Source organism: Hylobates moloch, unplaced genomic scaffold (assembly GCF_009828535.3).
Source record: "Hylobates moloch isolate HMO894 unplaced genomic scaffold, HMol_V3 SCAFFOLD_60, whole genome shotgun sequence".
Taxonomy (NCBI): domain Eukaryota; kingdom Metazoa; phylum Chordata; class Mammalia; order Primates; family Hylobatidae; genus Hylobates; species Hylobates moloch.
The window spans coordinates 455,052-473,266 of record NW_026652335.1 but is presented as its reverse complement, the minus strand read 5'-3'; the positions used below and the strand labels follow the sequence as shown (position 1 = coordinate 473,266).

Genomic DNA, 18,215 nt, shown 5'->3' with positions numbered 1-18,215 from the left:
TACCCAAGCCTTCATTATCCACTTCTCTCATGAAGATGTTACAAGAAGTTAAGATAACAAATTGATTTCTATATATTGTAGAAGTTCAATGCAGCTTCGCCAACCAAAGGGTCTTCCTTGTGCCTGGCCTAAAATCTGATGGCAGTTGGTACTCACTCTGGTCTCATCCTCCAAGTGGGGAGAAAGGAGCCAAGGTTGGACCCCACTGGAGGTTCACTGGAAAAACGAGAGAACAAAATCTAGATTCTGGACCTTCCAGCCCCAGCTCCCATCAAGTGTGACAGGGTCAGCGTTGGGCAAGCTGTGTCATTTTCCTCCAACCACCAATCTGTCCTTCCTTCCAGCTCTACCCTCCCTTTTATGCGGCGTCACCTGCGCTCCAGCCCAAGCCCTGTCATCCTGAGACAGCTGGAAGAGGAAGCCAAGGCCCGAGAAGCAGCCAACACCGTGGACATCACCCAGGTCATGAGCAAGCTGGACCGGAGGAGCCAACTCCAAAAAGAGCTGCCTCCTAAATAAATCTGTGATTCCTGGGGGTGGGGGCATGCACTTGGGAGAGGCAAATGAGGAAGGGTAGGGTCAGAGTCTAGAAGGTTTCATTCCCCATTTGTGGAGGTCATCAGGTCCATCCCATACTCCTCTAACTTTCTTCATGGGGGACTTCCTAATACCACAGCAACCAGAGCTTGTTCTCCCAAGCCCACTCATCGGGGACAGGGTGGGCGAAGGTGGTGGGTGGGAGAGGGGATCACCTGACTCAATTGCTGTGTGGCTGCCTATTATACCTTAGAGAGTTCTTAGGGGAATCAGTGAGAGCCAGGGGGAAAAAGCTGTCTCAGTGAGAGCCATAGGGAAAAGTGGTACACAAAGCTCTCACTGAGAGAGAGCTTTGTGTACCACTCTTTGCTTTGGAAAATTAAAGAGAAGGCCTCTCCCCACCCCCAAGGCCTAGTGTTTTTCAGGGAGATTTGTTTAAAATAGCTTTATGAAGCTCCTCATCCTATCTCTCTAATTTAGACTAATGTTTCCAAATCAGTCTGAGGTTCCTCCAAGGTGCTAGTTGCCCGGAAGTACTTTCCCTGAACTCCCCTGCTATGCCTGCCTGAAAAGGCCCTGCTGAAACATTTCTCCTGTTGAGTTTGTTCTTAGTCATAATTACTGGATGGTTGATGGGCTCTCTTCTTCCCATCTCCCCATCCCCTTGTCCATGCTGGGGAAACAAGTGGCTTGTGGGAATGAAGGACTCGAATGGCCCTCTGAGGAGCATCTTTTTGGCTAAAGAACAAAGGCATTGATGTCTTCATTCATGGGAAGAGGATGGTAGACATCGAGATGAGTGAGGATCAGAGATGATACTCTCTAGGACATTTTCTAGATGTTGATTCTTCCCTCTTCTGTAGGTGTAGACGAGGTCAGCTCTGTGGTCAGGACTGGGGGAGAGGACAGTTCTAACTGACCTTGGGGGGTTTAGAAGGTCATTCTCGAATTTAGGCTCACTCCTTACACTTGTGCAAGAATGCAACAGAGATAGAGCACAGAGGTGAGCAAGAGACCAGCCTGACCAAGCAGGAATACTCACTCATTCAGCACATCTATTGAGCACCTACTATGTGCAAACGTCGGTGAATAAAACAGATGTGGTTCTCTCTCATGGAGCTTCTTCTAGTCTAGGACTGAGACAAAATAATTAAACAAGCTATCAGGTAGCTATTGTTGTGTGACAATCAACCAGAAAAATAGAACAACATACAGCAAGTGTTTATTATTCATGCATGTGGGGTCATCTGTGTGGCTCTGTGGATCTTGGCTGGGTTCACTCATCTGTCTAGGGGTGTCGCAGTGGCCTAGGCTGAGATGAGTGAGATGAGTTTTCTCTGCTCCATGTACCTCTCATCTCCCAGCAATCTTGCCTAGGCAGAATCCCATGCTGAGGACTGAATTGCAAGGGAGCGAGTAGAAACACACAAGGCTTCACATAGTCTCTTCTACTCTATTTTATTGGCCAAAGCAAGTCATAAAGCCAGCCTAGATTCAAGGGGCAAGGAAATAGACTCTACCTCCTCAGTGAGAGAAATTTCAAAGTCTCATGGCTAAAGATGGATGAAATTTCAAAGTCTCATTGCAAAAGACAGGGAAAGGTGAAGAATGAGGGCCATTGTTGTAATTAACAACACAAATGCCTGCCCAAGGATTATAAAACGAAATTAATGTGGTACTGGGATAGGGAAGATGGGATGTGTGTAGACTATGTCCCTGCTAGGTGGTGACAGAGAAGCAGGGAATGAGAAAGAGTTGGCCATAAGAGCATATGGGCCAGGCAGGGAGAACGTTCTGGGGAGAGAGGGCTGTGTGGGCAAAGGCTCAGAGCTGGGAAGTAGCTCAGAGTGAACCCAAAGGCCAGGTGAGTGAAACCTGCTGGGTGAGGGGGAAACTGTGCAAGACGAGTTTAGAGAGTAGGCAGGGCCAGATCGTTGATGACCTTCAAGGCTGTTATAAGGAGTTTGTGGTCACTGGTTTCATGTTAGCAAAATGATTCTAGCCCAGAAGAGGGGCGCTTACGCTTTCCATTTGCACTGGTTGCAGACCAGTTTCCACTCTGAAAGGGCATTGGAAGGATATGCTTTGCTCATCTCTCTTCTGGAGAATCTTGGAGTCTTCCCACTCTGGAAGGTACTCCAAGTAGAAATGTAAACCATTGTAAACTGGGTGACACGAGTGGAGGGACTGTATTTATCTCATTCATTACTTGGAGCCTGATTCCTGACACCCAGGGGGTTCTGCACCAACATGAATGACATGAGTGGATGAATGAATGAATGAATGAATGAATGAATGAATGAATGAAAAGAGCCCTGGATTTGGAGAAAGCCTCCTGATTCCTGTTCCTGGCTCTAGCACTAGTCATGTAGCCTTGGACAAGTCACTTAACCTCTCTACATCCTTACTTGTGAAATGAGGTATCGGGACCAGCTCTAAACTTCTCAAAACAGGCTTTGTGAATTCCAACTGGGAACCTGGGCTGGGGCATTCATTTTACTTGAAGATTTGGAATGGGAGGAAAATTAGGTAATTTCTAAAAGTTTCACATTAAAATAATCGTGAATATATTATGAAATAGAATGCAAAATGTACATGAATTTTTAAAGATACAGTTTGAGACATCAAAGGCATTTTGTGCTTGGCTGGGGCAGGCTCAGGCTCTGCCCTCCAACTTTTGGGGGAACGTGTTTTTGGGCTCTCCTGCTGTGTGGCCTACTTTTATGGGAATGTTTGAGAAGCATGAAGCCGAGAATATTTGCTGTCCCTTTTGGTTACTCCATATGAGCTGAGATGACATACCCAGCAGCCTGGTAGTGAGGGTGGTGGTGAGGGTGGTTGTGAGCGTGTTGTTAAGGGTGGTGGTGAGCATGGTGGTGAGGGTGGTGGTGAGTGTGGTGGTGAGGGTGGTGGTGCGGGCATCGCATGCCTTGTGGCTTCTACAGGGCACAGATTGTGTCTTGTTCATCTTTGGCTCAGGTATCCCCTGTCTCACTCACCACAGGTTTGTGCTCCAGTTATCTGTCATTCTCCCCCAGGCTACTATGTGCTCTGTGTCAGGCTCGTACGGGGAATCCTTGTGTATTGATGGAAGCCTGCTCAAGTTGAGACACACAGGATCTCACAATCTAATGAGAGACACAGCACGTAAACAAAGCAGATGAGCATTTTATTAAACTTTACTAAATGAATGAGGACATGAGCGTCTCAACACTGTCTAGAGGAAGGAATATAAATGGCTTCATGGCTAAATGGCAGCATTTATGCTTCATAGATGTATTTTATTTATTTATTTATTTATTTATTGTTTGAGACAGGGTCTTGCTCTGTTGCCCAGGCTGGAGTGCAGTGGTGCAATCATGGCTCACTGCAGCCTTGACCTCCCAGGCTCTAGCAATTCTTTCATCTCAGCTTCCCAGGTAGCTGGGACTACAGGTGTGCACCACTAGGCTTGGCTAATTTTTTGTACAGATGGGGTTTTGCCATGTTGACCAGGCTGGTCTTGATTTCCTGGGCTCAAGTGATGCGCCCACCTCAGCCTCCCAAAGTGCTGGGATTATAGGCATGAACCACTGCACCTGCCCCATAGATATATTTTAAAGACCTTTTTTTGTGTAAGAATCTGTGGTGAGTGCTATGGTGGATACAAAAATGAACAAAATGGTCTCTGCCCTCAAGGGGCTGACAAGGTGCATGGATGCAAATAGCTGTAGCCAGAGGCAGGATGCAGTCGAGACTGGATGATGATCAAGTCATCAAGGATGATGATTGTTGATTGAGACCACACACTGGAGGAACCCAGAGGTGGGAGAGAATTGTTTGGCCAGGGGATCATGATGAGGTTTTTGGAGGAGGCATGCCTGAGGTATGTCTCGAAGGAGAGTAGGGTGTCATCAGATAGAGATTGGGGAGTGGGCACTGCAGGTGTGGGCAGAGCCCAGGCATGGCTACTGCTTACTGGGTCAGGAAAAGGTGCTCCCTCCAAGTAGGTGTCCTTATAACACCTGGCTGGATTTCAGTCCCACCTTGCCCCTCAGCCAGGTGCCCCTGAGCAGCACACAGCTTGCATGACCATTTGGTGGCCCTGAGCACAGGGTCCAGGAAGCAAAGCTGGGAGGGTGCTGCATTGAAGATGTATCATGGAAGGCTGGAACGTGGACTCTTTACTGCAGTCTCATAAGTGCCACTCCCCACCCACCCCTGGCTGATTTAGATGCCCCTTCTCTGGCTCTCCTTCCATTCTGCTCATACCTCTGTCTGTGAATGCTGCACTGTATCGAAACAATTGTTTATGTGTCTTTTTCTCTCACTGGGCTGTAAAACTCCTTAAAAAGGAGAGACAGTGTCTTTTGGGGTTTTGTGTCTCAGGGCTAGACACAGCATGGGCTTGCAGTTCGTATGCTGGATGTTTGAAGAGCTTCAGCACACTGGAAATCAGGAGCTGAGGAGTGAAGACGAGTTAAGAAGTGGTTGCTCTGGTCTCCGTCAAGAGGAAGGTGTGGATTAGGAGGGTGGTGGTGGGCTCAGAGGAGAGGAGAGATGCTGGAGGCAGGTGGATAGGACCCGATTGAAATGGGGTGATGTGGGGGAAGAAATTAAAGAAGACCCAAAGATTTTGATCCTCCTAAGATAAGGGTGATGTTAAGAAAGGTATTGATTAGGAAAGAGGACTGGATTTTGTGTTAGCAGTTGGGGAGGCACCAGGGAGGTTTGGAGTCCCAGATGAAAATGTATACACCATTCATGTAATAAACATTTACAGAGTTTCTTTCTTTCTCTCTCTTTCTTTCTTTCTTTCTTTCTTTCTTTCTTTCTTTCTTTCTTTCTTTCTTTCTTTCCTTCCTTCCTTCCTTCCTTCCTTCCTTCTTCCTTCCTTCCTTCCTTCTTCCTTCCTTCCTTCCTTCCTTCCTTCCTTCCTTCCTTCCTTCCTTCTTTCTTTCTTTCTTTTTTTTTTTTGAGACAGAGTCTCAGGCTGGAGTGCAGTGGCACCATCCTGGCTCTCTACAACCTCAGCCTCCCAAGTTCAAGCCATTCCCCTGCCTCAGCCTCCCCAGTAGCTGGGATTACAGGTGCCCACCACCACGCCTGGCTAATTTTTGTATTTTCAGTAGAGACAGCGTTTCACCATGTTGGCCAGGCTGGTCTCAAACACCTGACCTCAAGTGATCCACTGGCCTCGGCCTCCCAAAGTGCTGGGATTACAGGTGTGAGCCACTGCGCCTGGCCATGGAGCTCTTATGTACCAGACCCTGGGAGCCTGCAAAGCCCCTCAAGGAGTTTCAGACTAGGATAGAGACAGACACACTGTACAACTCACTGACACAGAGGATATCAGGACTCATAGCGGAGCAAGCAGAACAGAAGGAGAATGTCAAGGAGGAAGTGATGGATCCTATCTGGAGGCATCGGGGAAACTGGACCTCAAAGATTGAGTAGAATTTTCCAAGTGGAAGGCAGAGAGCTGTGGTTAATAATTATAGTTCCCCCTTCTTCCAGAAGGGATTTGAGGCAGCTTATAATACTATAATACCATATGATGGAATGTCTAAAATGATAGATTGAAAACTAATTTTAAAAAGTAGTTTATACACAGTGAACCGTGGATGACTGTGTTATCAAAACTGAATGTTACATTTTTTTTTTAAGCATTAAATTTTGCTCTGAAATTCCTGACAACTACCAAACAAACAGAGAGACAGATTGGTTTTAGAATTTTACTGTGTCGGGCTGGGTGCAGTGGCTCACGCCTGGAATCCCAGCACTTTGGGAGGTCGAGGCGGGCCGGTCATGAGGTCAAGAGATTGAGGCCATCCTCGCTAACACAGTGAAACTCTGTCTCTACTAAAAATACAAAAATTAGTCAGGCATGGTGGCAGGCGCCTGTAGTCCCAGCTACTCAGGTGGCTGAGACAGGAGAATCACTTGAACCCGGGTGGCAGAAGTTGCAGTGAGCTGAGATCGCGCCACTGCACTCCAGCCTGGGCAACAATTTTACAGTGTCATGAAGTCAAGCATCCAAGTCCTTCTTTACCTGGATCCTCCCCCACTCCTAAGTCCCAACACGAAGTTGAAAATGTGCTTCTGGAGAGAGAGATTTCTAATCCATTTCTGTTCTAGGCATAACGGATGCAGAACTGAGTAAGATCATCAAGTCTTATTTCATCGAGTTTGCATTTTAGCTAGGGGTGCGGGGACAGGCAGTAGATAATAAATAAGTGCTCTAAAGGAAAGGAAAGTAGGTTCGAGTAACTCTGAATTAAGGAAGGGGAGTAATTTTAGATGGGTTCATTGACCCAGAATTGACTGTTGAAGATGTGATAGTGGATGGAACTTGAGGGCCAGAGAATGGATGGAGAGAGAAAAGAAGGCTAAGAGGGAAGCCTGGACGAGGCCACATTTTAAAGGTGTAAGAGGAGAGAGAAGAGTTAAGAACAGAGTGGCAGAGCTGTTAGGATGCCTCCCTGAGAAGATGGGTGGGGGACACGGGTGGGTGGCCAGCAGTGTTGAGCAGAGACAGTGCCTACTGGATAGTCCCTGGGCACCCTTCCACTTCCCAGCCACCCTGCAATTAGCTGGGGCCACATGTCTAGTTGTGGCCAACAGACATGTGCTCTGCTGAGGTGGATCAGAGCCTGGGGCTCCACCTCCATCTCATCCCCTGCTGTGGACCTGGGAGTCCCTCCTGGCCCACACAGGACTTTATGTGAACAAAACACCAGACCTTTATTGTAAGAAGTCACGGAGAGTTTGGAGTTGCTGTAGCATAGCCCATCCTGTCCTGCCAAATCAAGAAGTTGAGCACGTCGAGGACTGGCAGAGGCCGCTGGATTTAGCAGTGAGGAAATCACTGGGGATTTTGAGTGGGTGATTTCAGCAGAATAGTGAGGGAAGAAGTCACTTTTATGGGAATAAAGGAGAAGATGTTGGAAGTAAGGAGAGTGGGCTGTGTGTGTAGATTACTGTTTGGGAGGAAGGCGAGAGATATAGTGGTAACTTAGATAATAGAGGGTTGAGAGGAGGCATTTTCAAAGGATGGCATGAGGTGGGGGTGTTTGCCAAATGAGGGGATGATCCTGGGGAGGTGGGGAGTTAAAATAAAGAATAATTGATAAGAGAAAGCCTGGAAAAAATTGGAGGGGATCAGACCAAAGCCAAGATTGGTCTTGGAGAGGAATAGTTTACTCTCTGATGTTGCGACTCAGAGAGATTTGGAAGTGGAAGGGAAGGAAGCTGAAGGCTAAGTTAAAGTAAGATCAATTTTAATGATGAGGGAATATTTGAGGCATTTGCCGAGAGCATTGCAGGAGGAGGGCAGTGTGGCTACAGAAGCAAGGCCATGTGACTGCAGGAGAAGTGCCTGAAGTGGTGAACCAAACAAGTGCTTGACAATCACTGCGAGGCAGTGATGATGGATGTTGAACCAAACAGTTGAGTAGAAGGTTGTCAAGCTATGAGAGGGGAGAAGTGTCTCCTCTCCTTATATGGAACTTTCTGTACGTTGGAAGGTGGATAGAGAGAGATGTACATTCCGTGATACTCCTTGGTCAGCCAAGCAGCCATTCAGGAAAACTTTGGAATTCCCAGCAACTTTGTCAATGGGAAATGCTGTGGGATGGCCACAGGAAAGAGGGAGGTGTTGTCTTCCAGCAGTCATTGACTACTTTCGATGCAGAACTTTAAGAAACCCACTTGTTATCAGCTTCCAGTCAGAACAGCACTTGTAAAGAGTTGATCCTTAAACATCACTAAATGAACACATCTCTGTCTTGTGGTTCCAGGAATTTTAATCCTTGAAGCTAGACGGTATGAGAACGGCTTTTTTTCTGAAGCCAGGCTTGAATGGTAGGGGAAGGAATGTGGACTTTGGGGTTAGGCAGACATAGTTTTGATATTTTAGCTGGGTGGCTTTGACCTTCAACCTGTCTGAAGTTATAATTTCTCTTAGAATGTTATCGATAGTAGAGAGTGTCTGGCTTAAGGTGGATGCTCAGAAATAGCTCTCTCTCTCTTCCCTTCCCCTTTCTTTCTGCCCTCTTCTCTCACTCTCTCTTTCTTGCTCACTCTCTTGCTTCTTGTAATCTGCCAAGGCTGGGATCCAGAGTTCTAGCTTCTGTGAATGTAGGGGTCAGGCTCTGATACCAGTTTTCCTCTATCTGTTATGACCACTCAACATTCAACAGAGATATTCAGCACCTGTTACATGCCCAGCATCCTGCTAAGTGCTTGGGATCACCAGTGAGCAAGAGAGAAACCCTTGTGGCATTTGCTGTTCAACAGGAGAGACAATTAAACCAAACGGTGTGATATTATAGGGAAGCCACATAATGTTTTGGGAAGGGTTGGCAAGGACTGCTAGCCTGATGAGGGCAGTGGAGACTTGGGGAGATCAGCAGAGGATAAAGCATAGGGGTTGGCAGGGCCACAGGCAGGGCAGTTCGTTGGTGATCAGGACCAGTGGCCAACCGGGACCATCTATCCTGGAAAGCTCTATGCAGCTCCTAGGGACTCAAGGTTGTGTGCATTTTTGTGGCTTCACCATGATCTCAACTCCAAGTATCAGCTCTTTTCCACCTTACACCTGCCTCTCCCCAACGTCAGTGTATGCCAGTGCTCTGCTCTCCAACCCTGCTGTCCACCAAGAAATTCTCATGTTTGGTAGTGAAGGGACTGCAGGTTCTGAGGGCTTGCAAGAGCATCTGTGGCTGCTGCTATTGTTCCAGCAGGTGGCAGCTTCTCCTGCTAACGTTTAAACTATGTGTCCCACAGGGCCCATTGAAATCCCAAATAGCATAAAAAATAAACATTTATTTGGACAATATTAATGATATATTTAAATCATTATGAAAATCTCTGTTATGCCATGTCCTTGGACACCTTTTAATTCCTTAATGTTATATTGTAAACAACTTAACAAACCACTCTATCCATGGGGTGTGTAGCTTGTGCTAGGATATAAGTTATTCTGTAAGTACAAGGATTTCCTTTATAGAGTTCCATTTTCCAACTTGACTTTTAGAGAAAAGACTGCTTTCACTGTGAATATTAAGTAAAAATATAAGGACCAGGGACAAAATATGAGTAAAGACCTAAGACCATTCTTGGCCTATTATAAGCCCTCAATGAACACTAGCTGCTATCATCATCATCACCACCATCATCATTGTCACCACCTTCATCACCATTACTATCACCATTATCACCATCACCACCATTACCACCATCACCATCACTATCACCATCATACCGTCATCACCATCATCATCATCGTCACTATCATCATCACCACCACCACCACCACCACTACTATCATCACCATCACCACCATATCATTATTATTATCATCACCGCCATCCTCACCATCACCATCACCATTAATTCACCATCATCATCATCATCACCTAGTAGCTCCAGTCTTCGAGTAAGCTTGTGCTTTCTTCCAGCTGTTGGTGTTGTCCAATATAGTAAATCATTATTCTTTATTTAAGGCATTTCCTGAGAGATATTTAAAACATTGTCATCTCAAACCATCTGTCTTCTCTGTTCTTTGAGAATTTTGCAGTGTGGTCCTCCAGCTCTCCACGGAACGTTAGGATATATTTGAGGGAGGAGGGGGGGAAGTTGATGTCATATCCTCTCTCTGCAGCTTCTAGGGGAGGACTGACGAGCAACAGTGTAGTGACTGGTCAGTCCTGTAGTCTGGAGTTTCATGGCTGAAGTAAGGGTCATTGCTAACTGAGAAGCTCTTGTGCTGGACCGTGTCAAATGGGATGACCAGTACGGGGTCATGCCATGTGTTCACCCATGGCAGACTTTTCCCCATGGGGCTAACTTTGCACATTTGCTTGGAGGTGGTGGGGAAGGGGAGAGTGGGAAGGCACTGGAAGAGGGGACTTTGCACACTGCATGCTGCACCTAAGTGTGGCCCTCTGCTCACCTTCCTGCTCCCAGGAAGTAGGAGTTCAGGTGACCCCAAGGTCTCCTTCAAATTCTCAACCACATTCCGAGGACAGAAAATGAATTGCATCTCTATGCACTACCTGCTTTCCCATTCATTAAAATGCATGTGATTGTGTTCTCATGTTAACGTACCTGTTTCATTTCATGCTCCTTTACTCCCTTCTCTTGGTTCCCTTGTACAATAAAACAGCAGCATGAAGCAAAAGAATGCCAAGCTCTCCTTCACTGTGTCTCTGTGGTGTCACATTTCTTTGCCATGTGTCCTGCATGTCACTGCTTTGCTACCTCACACCAGTGGTAGGTGGGGCATGGGCTGGAGGGGCTGGGTCTCCAAGCAGAGCCCCAGGTCTCCATGGGAGGGACCAAGGTGGGGAATTGTGGGAGTGGGTGGAAAAGACATCTGCTAAGATTGTCCAGGACCAATAAGGCTAATGGTCATTTGCCCAGAAGAAAGGACCATCTCAGGCCAGGTAAGTGGCCATTTTCCTCACCTATCTGTCATTCATCCCATAAAAGAGAAGGTGCTAGGGGAGGAGTGGAGCCAGAGAAGGACAGAGAGAGGTAGGAGAGTTGGGCGAGAGCACATGGAGAGGCTGGTCTGGTCACAAACTAGGATTTTTGTCAAGTTGCATCATATCCATGAGCCTCACTTGTGTTATCTGTATAGTGGGATGATAAAAGTTTATCACAAATTCTGAGGAAGTGGAATGGAAATTAATTCTGTATCTCTCTTGACAAAGCCGAGTTCCTAGTTTTGGTACTTTTCGATGGCAATATGAATAAGTAAGGAAAGCAAGGCCCTCTGGGTCACACAGGCCTGGCCTCAGGTTCTCATTTAGCCACTGCTTCGGTTTTCTATTGCTGCATAACAATGACCAAAAACACCAGCCAAGCATGAGCTCAGTTTTCCAGGAGACATTTGGCTGATGTCTTGTTCAAGGGGCTGTAAGGAAATTCCACAAACTGGGGAACTTATCAGCAACAAACACTTCCCGTGGTTCTGAAGGCTGGGATGTCCATGGTGGAGGCCCCAATAGATTCGGGGTCTGGTGGAGTCCCACTTTGTGGTTCATAGATGGAGTCTTTTCGCTGTGTCTTCCCATGGTGGAAGGGCCAAGCTAGTGCCCTGGGGTCTATTTCATAAGGATACTGATCCTTTTCACAAGGGCTCTGCCCTCATGACTAATCACCTCCCAAAGACCCCACTTCCTAATACCATCACCTGCAAGGGGAAGGCCTTCAACATATACATTTTGTGGAGGACACAAATCTTAGACAGCGCAGCTGGGTTCTCGGCTCAGGGTCTCACATTCAAGGTGTCAGCCAGGCTGACGGGGTTCTCATCTGGATGCTCCTGAGAAGAATCTGCTTCCAAGCTCATTTGGGTTGCTGGCAGGATTCAGTTCCTCGTTTAAGACTCAGGTCCCTGTCTTCTTGCTGGCCATCAGCTGGGAGCTGCTCTCAGCAGCTGGGGACCACCTGCATTCCTTGACATGTGCCCCCTCCATCTTCAAAGCCAGCCACGGAGACCTTCTCCCCAGTTGAATCCTTGCCAAGCTTCCGATCTCTCTGCCTTCTGCCTCTGACCTCTAGACTCAGATGGAAAGGGCTCCTGTGATCAGCTGGAGCTCACCCGGACACTCCCCCTTTTTAAAAGTCAGCTATGCCTCATCACATAGCCTGACTGGAAGTGACTACCCCATCACATTTATGGTTCACGTGCACACTCAAGGACAGGGGTGGGAATCCTACATGCCACAGTCACTGTGATTCTACATGCCACAGTCACTGACTAGTCATGAGAGCTGGGAAAGGGTAATGAGCCCCTGTGGGCCTCAATGTTCTGTTCTCTAAAATGGGGTGGTTATAGATAAGCAAAGTACCTAGCATGTAGTAGATACTTGACACATCTAAGAGCCACCCTTTTCCACCTAACAGTTATCTCCCAAGCGCCTAATCAAGGCCCAGCTTTCCCTGCTGTATATTCTTTGCAGAATGTGTCCTAAGTAGAGTTGCACCTCCCTATAGAAAGGAAGGGGTTAGAAGCTTAGTGCAGAGTCCCTTAAGCTTACAGGGCAGAATAATCTCAGATGTCAGCTAGAAATGCTTTCCCTCAGTCGTACCCCCCTGATATTCTCCTTCAGCGGGGCTGTGGTGGGGCCAGGTTCTTCCTTTGTACCAAGCACCCTGAGTGATTCTGATGTGGCTGATCTGTAGACCACACTGAGGCATCCCACCAGCGATGACTGCGCCGACTCCAAGTCAGCCAGTTGGGTTTCAAAGTCTGAGCCCACTGTTCCCAGCGGGGTGTCCCTGGAGGAATGGCTGGACTTCTCTTAGTGTCCTCATCTGTAAAATGGGGATAATAACAGTTGCCTCACTGGGTGGCTCTGTAGAGCATGCAATAATCCGCAATAGTGGATTTGCAATTACAGTTGCAATAATTGCAATTGTAATAGTTATTGCAAACGCAATAATTCATGATTATTGAGTAAAGTGCTCAGCCCAGGGCCTCACATTTGCTGTGTTCTCACTGTGAATTAATGTGATTGTTATTACTATAATAACCCCATGGCCCTGGGCCTGGGTCTGGCCTCTGCTCTGCCACCCTGTGGGATTCTGGGCAGTGAGGTGGAATGACAGGCTCTGAGCTGCTGTTTGGGAACAGAATCTTGTTTGAACTTCAGGGAGCTGATGGGAGGGAATGAGACAAGCCCTCCACGCCCTCCTGGCCCTGCCCTCGGTGGCCTCTGGCCTTTCTTCCTCCCACAGAGCTGTTCTTGGGTGCACCTGCCCTCCCTGTTCAGGCTGAAAGCCAGGCCACCCTCTGCAGGAGCCACCTGCTCAGGGACCACGGCTACCTCCTTCAGCCCTGGGGCAGTGCCCAGATCCCGGGGTCAGCCAGCTCTCACTGAGCAGGGCAACTATGTGGCTGTGCTGTGTGTTTGGCCATTTTTGCTTTGACTGTCCTGGAGCCCCTCACTTCCTTCTCCTAGGACCAGAGCATCCCCAGCTTGTTCCTGCCAGGCTTTTTTTTTTTTTTTTTTTTTTTAAGATGGAGTCTTGCTCTGTCACCCAGGCTGGAGTGCAGTGACCCGATCTCGGCTCACTGCAACCTATGCCTCCCGGATTCAAGTGATCCTCCTGCCTCAGCCTCCTGAGTAGCTAGGATTACAGGCACCCACCACCACATCCAGCTATTTTTTTTTTTTTTTTTTTTTGTATTTTTAGTAGAGATGGGGTTTCTTCATGTTGGCCAGGCTGGTCTCAAACTCCTGACCTCAGGTGATCCACCCGCCTCAGCTTCCCAAAGTGCTGGGATTACAGGGGTGAGCCAGCATGCCGGGCTTCATGCCAGGCTTTGATGTGGCTTGGGCCACAGCAGGCCTTTAGGAGGGAATCCAGCAAACCCAGGCCCATGGGCCAGTGTGTTCTGCCACGGGAAAAGGGGTGATAGCAGACAGGCTCACTGAAAATTCCGATTTTAATTTCCTTTTGTCTGCTTTCAGGCAACTTTGGGCTGTAAATGCCAGATTTACCCCTCCTGGGCTATGCTCTGGGGGCTGGGGCCATGGTGGCCCAGGAAGGTTGAGATACTTCCCCTTTCTCCACTGAACACCTCCTCGCCTTGTATTCCTGTTTCCTTCTCCCCAGCCTGGCCTGGTTCCACATTCAACCTTTCTTCCTGGCCACCCCGGCTCTGCCTGAGGGGAGATCTGGGAAGGTGCTGGGCCTACACCACCCCGAAAGGGTTGTCACTGTGGACACTGGGCAGGGCTCAGCACAAGGAGGGGTCTCAGGCCTGGAGCAGTCAGGAAGGCATGAGCTGGGACTTCTTCTGTCACCTCCACTTATCCACTTAAAGTGTTTTAAATGCCTCCAGACCTGAGGTTGGGGCCCAAGGATGGAGAAGGCAGGGCATGGGCTGTGGCAGGTACTACGCATTGCTTATTTGGGGACTGCAGTTGAGGGGTGATTGGGAATGTAGCCTGGCCACACTCCAGCATCCTTGGCCTGGAAGAAGGTCAGTTCATGTCCCGGTTACCACTGCTTAGCCCTGGGACTGTGACCAGGGCTGGGCGACAGGCAGGTCCCTGGACAGGAGGTCTCTGTGTGGCTGTGCCATTGTCATAGGTAGCTTTGGACACCGTTCCCAGCTCCCTAGGAGGCAGCCATATCAGGCCGGCACTCATCGCTGGAAGGGGACTAAGTTAGCAGAGGACAGCCCAGGGGCCCTGCTGGCCGGGGCCATGCAGCTCACCACTGAGCTCTCTCCTTTCCTTCTCTACAGCCGGGCCAGCACATGGCTCCCAGCCCCCATCTGACCGTGTACACCGGGACCTGCGTGCCCCCGTCTCCTTCTAGCCCCTTCTCCTCCTCCTGCCGCTCCCCCAGGAAGCCTTTCGCCTCACCCAGCCGCTTCATCCGGCGACCCAGCAGCACCATCTGCCCCTCACCCATCAGAGTGGCCTTGGAGAGCTCATCGGGCTTGGAGCAGAAAGGGGAGTGCAGCGGGTCCATGGCCCCCCGTGGGCCTTCTGTCACCGAGAGCAGCGAGGCCTCACTCGACACCTCCTGGCCTCGCAGCCGGCCCAGGGCCCCTCCTAAGGCCCGTATGGCTCTGTCCTTCAGCAAGTTTCTGAGACGAGGCTGTCTGGCCTCACCTGTCTTTGCCAGGCTCTCACCCAAGTGCCCTGCTGTGTCCCACGGGAGGGTGCAGCCCTTGGGGGATGTGGGCCAGCAGCTGCCACGACTGAAATCCAAGAGAGTAGCAAAGTAAGAACCCGAAGGGGACGTGCCGTATGCATGGTTGGCTGTGGGCGTGCAGGCCTCTGCATGTGAATGTGCATGCTTTGGGCTGGGGACTGGGATGGGGGAGAATAGATACCCCAGGCAGCCCACTCAGATCCCTTGGCCACTGGAAGATCTCCAGAAACTCAGTTTTGTCCTCTGCTGTCTTCCTGAGGAGGAGAAGGAACAGGTGTCCTTCTTTTTCATCTTCCAAATCTTTTCCATTTTTCCAATTCTTTTTTTTCTCTTATATGTTCTTCCACTCACCTTGTCCCATCCCAAGACCATTATTAGTCTAAGAAATCCATTGCATCTGTAAAGAGCAGGAAAGATTGGTGGCAGCAGTGGGAGCTGCAGGTGTTGGGATGCCCTGGGCATGCTTCTGGGTGCTCCAGCCCCTCCCTTACCATAAATGCCCTTGCCTCCCTTCCCCCCACCCTAAGGAAACCTTCCCACCCTCCTCTGCATCCATTGGCACAGTCTCTTAGAGGGACTTTCAGGGAGCCTTGTTCTGGCAGTCATTTCTATGAAAATGAAAGTGCCTAGCCTTTGCCTGAGGGGTGGCCCCTCTAAACTTCATTTTGGGTAGTCCTGCAAGCCTGATCTCTGAGAACCCCAAGTTCCCTGAGACAGCCCAGGGGGTGCAGAACTAAGGCTCTGAGGAGTGCTCCATAACGCCTGGATCAGAGCAGAAAGAAAACTTGCAAGCGATGCAACACAGAGAATCACCTCCTACTCTTACTGAGTTTTGGGGGAGACAGTCTCGGCACCCCTGCACCAATCAACATGTGTTTGGCCCTGTCTGGGCTTGGAGAAGAAAGCGCCATGCAGAAGTCTTAGGTTGCCATGGATACCCGGGGACAGCCAGGCAGAGGTTGTTATCCCTCCTGCCTGTGTCGCTCAGGGGGAGAGGGAGGAGCAGGTGACTCTGGTTGCCTTAGGAAAGGGGTCAGAATCCAGTGTGAGTGTGTCTATTGATTTTTCCCAACAGGCCCCGCCCTGCAGAGGGAATATTCCAACTATGGGGCCGCTGCTATGCCTCATACATGGGCTTGGGACTTTTAAGAGGCTCTCTTCTCAAGGGCCACTACTTCCTCAGAAGGCAGTTTTTTGTTTGGGTTTTTTTTTTTTTTTTTTTTTTGAGATGGAGTTTTGCTCTGTAGCCCAAGCTGGAGTGCAGTGGTGCAATCTCGGCTCACTGCAGCGTCCATCTCCCAGGTTCCAGCAATTCTCCTGCCTCAGCTTCCCAGGTAGCTGGAATCACAGGCATATGCCACCACGCCCGGCTAATTTTTTTGTATTTTTAGTAGAGACGGGGTTTCACCATTTTGGCCAGGCTGGTCTCGAACTCCTGACCTCAGGCGATCCGCCTGCCTTGGCCTCTCAAAGTGCTAAGATTACAGGCATGAGCCACAGTGCCCAGCACCCATGAAAGCAGTTTAAAGGAGTTGATGACTAAGTCCTGGTATGTCCTACAGGGACCTCCCGAACCCATCAAAACCATAAAGATCCAAGCATCTCAAAAATGAAAACAAAGCACCTTCAGAATTATCTTTCAAAATGAAAATATGAATCCCCAATAAAAAGATTTCACCAAGCCAGTCACCGCACACACAACCTTTGTAGTCAAATGCTCTACCCCTGAGCTATACCTGCCCCCCACCATAGTCTTTGGCAAATGCACCTGGTATGTTCATCTTCAAGGATGTCAGGATACTTTGGGGAGGTGCAGTCCCTCCTGCCCCTGCCCCTACATTACTGGCTTTCCTCTTGCACCTGAAGCTTTTTCCAGATCAAAATGGATGTGCCCACGGGGAGCGGGACCTGCTTGATGGACTCGGAGGATGCTGGAACAGGAGAGTCAGGTGACCGGGCCACAGAAAAGGAGGTCATCTGCCCCTGGGAGAGCCTGTGAGGAAAAAGGCAGGCTGAGCTGGAGGCTCTGGACCAGGAAGATGCTCTGACAGATGTCATGGGACCAGGAAGATGCTCTGACAGGACACACTTGCTCAAGAACCAAAGTGCATTTGGGTGACACTTGAGGGTTGGGGAGACAAGATGGGGTAGATTGTGGCAAAGAATGCTGTGGCTGGTTATCAGGGGCCAACTCCTTCTCCTCCTGACCCTCCCTCCCTTGGGCAGAAGAAAGGCATGTGGACCAGAAGACTTTCCCTGCTGCCTTAAAACCAATAAAAGGTTAACTTTAAGTTTCTTGGAATGTTAGTGTGTGTCTGGTTTTGTTAGTAATTTATGAGCTATTATTTATGAGTTAAACTCACGTCTTCTTCAATCTTCTGGACAAAGGGACATTGAGTCGCTTCCAAGAGCTCTCTCCTTGTCTAAATTGGTTTGTGCACAATGCTTTTCTCATCAGCAGAGCTCCCCAGGGGATGCCCCAGGGCATGGCATCTCACAGGAATGGAGAGAGTGCTGGGAGCAGGCACACTCCTAAAATGCCAGGTATGTTGCCTCAGGTCCTCCGAGAAGCAGACACCAAGGTGAGATTCGATGGACAAGAGATTTGTTGGGGAAAACACCTGTGGTAGATAAAGGAAGGGCCAGAGCTGGAGAAAGTTGAAGCTGAGCGTTGAGGGGGGTCGGGGCGGGGGACAGTCCAGACCATGCTGCAAGTCTGACCTCTGGGCAGGGAGAGTCTTGGATGGCAGTGCAGTCCAAGAAAGTTTTGACCAGCCTGCTGGGATGTCCTTGAACCAAAGTCATTGCTAGAGAGTGCCTGCATCTCTGGGAATGGCCCTGCATTCGTATCCCCATGGTGCATGATCATGGGCTGGGAGGTCCTGTGGGAAGACTGACCTTGGCGTGGATATGCTGGTGGATCCTGAGCTGCAGCAGCTCGGCCATCAGCCCACATGCTCCCTGCAGTAGGAGCTCCGAGCGCTCCTTTTCACTTCTGCTGCGCTAGGCCAGTG

At 49.2% G+C, this 18,215-nt stretch overlaps 1 protein-coding gene across 3 annotated transcripts in view; it reads left to right on the top strand.

Moving 5' to 3' along the window:
- The window catches only part of LOC116463767 (regulator of G-protein signaling 9), an 89,705-nt gene extending 72,487 nt beyond the window's left edge, over positions 1 to 17,218 (top strand). For 2 of the 3 annotated variants that reach the window (XM_032147032.2, XM_032147031.2), the window contains exons 17-19: positions 345 to 462; positions 14,786 to 15,270; positions 17,068 to 17,218. In XM_032147032.2, coding sequence (XP_032002923.1) covers positions 345 to 462; positions 14,786 to 15,270; positions 17,068 to 17,200 — 736 coding nt within the window. In that variant the 3' untranslated portion in view covers positions 17,201 to 17,218. Of the gene's footprint in view, positions 1 to 344; positions 520 to 14,785; positions 15,271 to 17,067 lie in introns of those variants that run through there. The other variant, XM_032147033.2, reaches the window with a different exon arrangement.
- Positions 17,219 to 18,215: the final 997 nt, after the last annotated feature.